Source organism: Henckelia pumila, chromosome 2, assembly GCF_033568475.1.
Source record: "Henckelia pumila isolate YLH828 chromosome 2, ASM3356847v2, whole genome shotgun sequence".
Classification (NCBI taxonomy): Eukaryota; Viridiplantae; Streptophyta; class Magnoliopsida; order Lamiales; family Gesneriaceae; genus Henckelia; species Henckelia pumila.
Genome location: NC_133121.1, coordinates 57,089,027 through 57,096,500, shown reverse-complemented (window position 1 = coordinate 57,096,500; position 7,474 = coordinate 57,089,027). Strand labels below are relative to the sequence as shown.

The 7,474-nt window shown below is 42.1% G+C and overlaps 1 protein-coding gene across 1 annotated transcript; it reads right to left on the bottom strand.

Moving 5' to 3' along the window:
* Positions 1-223: 223 nt before the first annotated feature.
* LOC140877650 (uncharacterized) lies at positions 224-562 on the bottom strand. The gene has a single exon (XM_073281189.1). The coding sequence runs from the start codon at positions 560-562 to the stop codon at positions 224-226; it is 339 nt and encodes a 112-aa protein (XP_073137290.1).
* Positions 563-7,474: the final 6,912 nt, after the last annotated feature.

Genomic DNA, 7,474 nt, shown 5'->3' with positions numbered 1-7,474 from the left:
TTCAATAATAAAGAACTTAAAATATTTGAGCACTTAAACTTTAAAGGAAATGTAAGCAATTAATTCCAAGCAATAAAAATCATAATTATTATTAAAAAAGAATTTTAGGCATGGAATTTAAATTATGAAATCTTAGGTGCTACAATTCCTCCCTCCCTAATAAGGAATTTCGTCCTCGAAATTAGAACTTACCAAATAGCTCTGGATAGCGAGTCCTAATATTTTATTCTGTCTCCCAAGTGGCCTCTTCATCTGAATGATTCAACCACTTAACCTTGACCATTGGAATAGTCTTGTTACGGAGTCTCCTCTCCTGCTTTTCCATAATCCGGTCAGGTCTCTCTTCATAAGTCATATGAGGGGATAACTGAAGAGGCTCTAGGTTAAGCACATGAGAAGGATTTGAGATGTACTTCCTAAACATGGATACGTGGAAGACGTTGTGTACTCCATCTAGATTAGGCGGCAAGGCCACCCTATAGGCTAACGTCCCCACTCTATCAAGAATCTCAAAATGTCCAACGAACCTCGGAGCCAATTTCCCCTTCTTTCCGAACCTCATCACGCCTTTCAAAGGAGCGACCCGGATGAAGACATGATCACCCACTCAGAACTCCAAGTCTCTCCTCCTATGATTGGCATAACTCTTCTGCCTGCTCTACACAGTCCTCATCCTATCACGGATCCTGGCTACAACTTCAGCAGCCTGCTGAACAATCTCGGGTCCAAACTCTGACCTCTCACCGATCTCGGTACATAATACCGGTGAACTACAAGGTCTCCCATAGAGTGTCTCATAAGGCGCCATACCAATGGTGGCCTGAAAACTGTTGTTGTATGCGAACTCCAATAGTGGTAGCCTCGACTCCCAACTACCCTGAAAATCAATAGCGCAAACCCTCAAAAGGTCTTCCAAAATCTGAATCACCCTCTCAAACTGGCCATGCGTCTGCGGGTGAAAGGTTGTACTAAACAGAAGCTTCGTACCCAAAGCGGAATGAAGACTCTTCCAAAAAGACGAAGTAAACATCGGATCTCTATCAGACACAATGGAAACAGGGATACCATGTAGTCTGACTATATCCCGAATATACAACTCCGCATACTGAGTCATAGTGAAGGTCTTCCTCACAGGTAAGAGGTGCGCCGACTTAGTTAGACTGTCTACAATAACCCAAATAGCATCCGAACCTCTCACTGTACTCGGCAAGCCAACAACAAAATCCATGGTAATATTCTCCCATTTCCACTCTGGAATAGGGAGTGGCTTAAGCAACCCTGCAGGTCACCGATGTTCTGCCTTGACTTGCTGAAATGTCAAGCACTCTGACACAAAACGAGCGATATCACGCTTCATGTCTGCACCCAGTACAACTGCTGAAGGTCCCTATAAATCTTTGTACTCCCTGAGTGGATAGAGTACGGCGATGTATGTGCCTCTCCCATGATGGTATATCGCAGAGAATCACCTGCGGGAATCCAAAAACGACCTCTAAACTTCACAATCCCATCAACTATAGAATACAAACCACTGTCTTTCTCCTTTGCTCTCTGTCTCCACTTACCCAACTGCTCATCAACTGCTTGAGCAACTCTGATACGGTCAAACAGCAAAGTCTGCACTAACAAAGCTGACAATCTAGGAGCTCTACCCTTGGCATAGAGCTCAAGTCCGAATCTCTGAATCTCATCCTGCAGAGGTCTAGACACCGTCATAGAGGCAATCACTGCTGACTTTCTATTCAATTCATCTGTGACTACATTAGCTTTACCCAGGTGGTAGCTAATATCGCAGTCATAGTCTTTCACCAACTCTAGCCATCTCCGCTGTCTCATATTCAACTCCTTCTGGGTGAAGAATTATTTGAGGCTTTTATGGTCGGTAAATATCTTACACTTTTCTCCGTAGATATAGTGCCTCCAAATCTTGAGAGCGAACACCACCGCTGCTAACTCCAAATCATGAGTAGGGTAGTTCTTGTCATGCTCCTTCAAATGCCTAGAAGCATAACCGATAACCCTATCTCGCTGCATAAGTGCTGCCCCAAGTCCCAACTTGGAAGCATCAGTGTAAATCGTAAAATCTCCCTCTCCAGATGGCATAGCTAACACTGGTGTTGTCGTGAGAGCTTCCTTCAACACATCAAAGCTCTCTTGACACTCTGGCTTCCAAATAAACTTTGCATTCTTCTTGGTCATCGCTGTCAAGGGTACCGCAATTGATGAAAAGCCCTTGATAAACTTCCGGTAGTAACCGGCCAAGCCGAGAAAACTACGAATCTCCGATGCGTTTCTTGGAACAGACCACTCCTTCACTGCTTGCACCTTAGAAGGATCCACTTCCACTCCACTCTTGGAAATAATATGGTCCAAGAATGGTACTCTCTCTTACCAAAATTCACACTTTTCGAACTTAGCATACAACTTCCTCCCTTGGAGTACTCCTAGGATAGTCTTCAAATGCTGGGTATGATCTTCTCTATCCTTCGAGTAAATGAGGATATCGTCAATAAATACAATGACAAACTGATCCAAGTACGGCTGGAACACGCGGTTCATAACATCCATGAAGACCGCGGGCACGTTCGTCATCCCGAACGGCATCACGAGGAACTCGTAGTGGCCATAACGAGTCCTAAACACTGTCTTGAACACATCAGACTCCTTCACCTTCAACTGGTGATATCGCGAACGAAGATCAATCTTCGAAAACACAGAAGCTCCTTGTAACTGATCAAAGAGGTCCTTAATTCTAGGAAGCGGGTACTTGTTCTTTACCATCACTCAATTCATCCCTCGATAATCAATGCACAACCTTAGGCTTCTGTCCTTCTTTTTCACAAAGAGTACTGGCGCGCCCCATGGAGAGAAACTAGGGCGTCTGAATCTCTTATCAAGCAACTCTTGAATCTTCTCCTTCAGTTCCTTCATTTCTGTGGGAGCTAGTCTGTACGGTGCCTTTGAGATTGGCACAGTACCCGGTATCAAGTCGATAGAGAACTCGAATTATCTATCTAGTGGAATACCTACAACCTCATCCGGAAACACATCCTAAAAATCCCTGACCACGTCCACAGCTGAAATATCCGGACGTGCTGGCAACTCTGTCAGAGACACACTTGCTAAGAATGCCTCACATACATCATGCACCAACTTCTTAGATTGCATGAGAGATATGATCTGAGTCCTCTACGAACTCCTAGTAGCCTCGAACCAGAATGGTTCCTCTCCCTCCGTTCTGACCAGCACTGATCGCTGCTGAAAATCAATCACCACAGCATTCTTCGTCATCCAATCCATCCCAAGTATCAAGTCAAACTCAGGCATGGGCAACACTATTAGATTGGCACTCATTGATTGCCCTTGCAGCAAAATCTCAAGATTCTTCACTATATTCCTCGTGGACAGTTCTTCCCCTGATGGGATGGTCACTGTGAAACCACCCAACAACTCCTCATACTCAATATTCCACTTACGGGTGAATGCCTCCGAAATAAAATAATGTGTAGCTCCCGCGTCTAACAAGGCTCTAGTGGCTACACCAGCTACTACAATCCTACCTGCATTAACGGTTAATACATCCACAGAAAAGATTGAAGTTAAATAATACAAGTTCTACTTAGTCTCCTTCTAAGTCATCAAATCCCAAACAAGATACTACACATGCTAATACAGTCAAATTCCTCAAACATGCAACATGCTACAAAATTATTGACCCCAAACAAGAAAACTTAAAACCACGTGTATCAGTAAATTGATCAACTGCTCTAACCCAAGAAAACTTAAGATGTTACCTGTGATGAGTGTGGTGTCTGGGTCGGCCTCCTTGACTTGCATCACGAACACTCGACCCTGCATGGGCCTCTACAAATCCGGGCAATACTTGGCCATATGGCCCGGCTTCTTGCATTTGAAACACACTACTGCATTCATCAAGCACTTACCAAAATGCGGATGGCGGCATGTCTGGAAAATAGGCTTATCCTCAGCCCTGGGAGGAGCAGGACTCTGGGCCTGATGGTGCCCCTGGGGCCTCTGCTGTCCCTGATATGGCTTCTTGCCATGCTGCTGCGGGTGACCCTGATGAGTAAAGGCCCTCTTGCCATGAGCCTTGGCAGTGATGTCCTTCAAAGACTGCTCGGACCTCATAGCCTTGTTGACAGCAGCTGCATAATCCACTGGCTCAGCCATCATCACATCCCTAGGAATAGTTGGCCTCAGACACGCAACAAAGTGCTGCAACTTCTCCGCCTCGTCATTCCCTATCAACGGCACGAAGTGGCAGCCCCTCTCAAATTTCCGAACAAACTCGGATACAGATAGATCTCTCTGCCGGAGACTCATGAACTCTTTCTTCAACTGCGCCCTCACCTCAGCTGTATAGTAATTCTCATAGAAGAGAGTCTTGAATGCTTCCCAAGTTAGTGTGGTAATGTCAACAGTCTTCTACACACCCTCAAACCATAAGGCGGTGTCATCCATAAGAAGTAAGGTCATACAGCGAACTCGGTCCGTATCTCCCAAATTCATGTAGCAAAAAATCGCCTCTAGTGAGCGAATCCAGCCCTCCGCTACCATCGGATCCGTAGTACCAGAGAAATCCTTAGGATCCATCTTCCTGAACTGTTCATAGACCGCACCAGGTTTAGCCCTCCGGGCCTCGGCATGCTACTCTAAGATACGAGCCAGGCCAGCTAGCACCTGAGCCCTAACATAAACTGGTGGAGGGGGTGGAGGAGGTTCTTGGGGATCACGTTGAGGTGTCATCTGAGCGCAAGTTCAAATTTCAAAAATTCAAATTTCATGCCTTAAGAAAAAGATTTTATTTAAACTTAAAACATGCTTAAATAATTTAAGAAACTAATGCTACTAATCTGAACCAATAGCAATAAGCAAAACATAAATCTTACAGACTTTGAGGCGAGATCCCTTGAGTTTCGGCAACCGGCAGTAGGCTCAGCCCAAACCAAGACCGTGCTCTGATACCAACTTAAACGACCCTAACCTCTAAACTTAAATAAATAATAAAAGAAAATGCGGATTTTTTTAAAAATTTTTTGCCATTACTTGTTTGTAAGTAAGCAAAACCTCTCTGTCACAGACAACAATTCTAATAAAAACAATAAATGCGGAAAAAGATAACCACTGCGATAATCATAACTTCGAAAGTAAAAGCAACCCCACACGGTTGCGAAAAAGATAGCGATAACAGTTTCAAGACATGGAAATTTAAGCACAGGGAAAATACATCCTGGCTATTACCAAAAGTACATAAGTTTAAACTCTTTATTACAATCATAAACTAAAGCGGAAACATAGCAGCTACGGTCTTAGGGCCTCGCACCACCGGCGACCTCAACCTCGAGGAGCCTGCCCCTCGGTCTCAACAAATTGCTCCTCACCTGACAAACAAACAAGCATAGTGAGTCTAAAGACTCAAAAAGTATAAACAGTGATATAACAAGAGTTTTAAAATACACCAAGCAATACTCAAACTACTATACATAATATACTTTGAAACTTAAACTGTAAACATGAAAGAGTGGGTGCCCGGTTAGCCAACTTGTGGCTAAGGTTTTTTATGACTCTATGTAAAACAATCTTTTGTTTAATATAATTTACACTTTTATAATGACATTGAATTTATCTTTCTTCATATTGTTATATTATGATATACTATTGTTGTTATAGAAATTAATATAAAATTCATCGTGACTCCGATTGATAAACTGATTTCACCAATGTGCACAGAAACCATTTCTGCATCTTTTAGAGTCAAGATAATTTTTCTGAATCCGAATTCAGTGATTTCCAAAAATTCTCATCCCTATGTCATTTTAGGAAATCCCACTCCCTTTAGTTAAGAAGTCCAACTTCTCTTTCATTAAATTTAACTCTTTAAATTTAACTATCTCTACGGGGTTTTAGTAATCCATTACTTGTGTAACCCTCAATGGTTCAGGAATACAGCTAGCCGTGGGCTCACAACTCCTTGTGATTCGGAACAACAATTTCCGACTTACCCATCGAATCATGGTAAGAGCGCCTAGCAACATCGCCCCATGATTCCCTAGGTATTACTGATAGTGCCTGCAAGAACCAGTAGATTTTGGTTAGCGTACAGTACGGTCCCTTCATCCATATATCCCGATCGAATCAACAACCATTGGTGCATCGAGAGTCATTCGAGATTCGATAACTATGCATAACATCTTGGAGATCAAATAGTGACATCGCATGTGTTACTAGGATAACCCATTAACCTAAAACACATCATGTACTCTGGCCAGAGATTCGTCACACTAATATCTCCTCAGATCGCATAGGATATCCACACTCGCAAGTATGTGGTGAATCCTTGACAACAAAGCATCGACTCCTATATATGTTGTAACTGTACCCAATCCCGACACCTGATGACCCCAATAGAGTCGGTAAACGAGTCAAAGTACAGTACTAGCATATAGAGTCTCAATGATGTTTCAAGTAATAAGGACTAATGGTGTACAACCAAAACCGCGGACTTTATCCACTCGATAAGTGATAACCACTTGGAAAGTCCGAATAGGGTAGTTCGATCATTCATCATATGAATATCCATTTGCTTGCTTTGAACATCTCTATGTTCCATACCAATGAAACGTGGTACCCGGCATCGCAAATGCTAATCTCAATCTCGAGCGATCCTTATCCTTATTTGCGGACGGCAGTCAATCAGAAGTTTGCGTAGAGAATAAACAGATATGATCTGTTAATTCAGATTGTAATTTTTCATAAAAATCACAAGCCGAATTTTCTCCGAAAGGGACAGAAGATTTCGAAAATCCTCTTGAAATATTTTGTAGTGTTTTTCGAAAATTCTAATAATGAATTGCATGTAATTTTCGAACACTGCACATATATTTATAGATAATTTCTAGTTATAATTGTATCAAGACTCTAACTCCTTAAAGCCCACAATCCATAACTTAAGCCCAACAAGCCAAGCCTTGTCCCGGGCAGTCCGGAAAATTAAAATTTTAATTTTTGAAAAAATTTTGAATTTTTGAAATTCTAGTGTTTGATCCGATCGAAAATTGTTTTTGATTAGATCACAAGCCGAATTTTCTCCGAAAGGGACAGAAGATTTCGAAAATCCTCTTGAAATATTTTGTAGTGTTTTTCGAAAATTCTAATAATGAATTACATGTAATTTTCGAACATTTCACATATATTTATAGATAATTTCTAGTTATAATTGTATCAGGCCTCTAACTCCTTAAATATATGAGCCCAATTGCTTCCAAAGCCCAATTGCTTCAGAGCACGGTCTTGGTTTGGGCTGAGCCTACTGCCGGTTGCCGAAACTCAAGGGATCTCGCCTCAAAGTCTGTAAGATTTATGTTTTGCTTATTGCTATTGGTTCAGATTAGTAGCATTAGTTTCTTAAATTATTTGAGCATGTTTTAAGTTTAAATAAAATCTTTTTCTTAAG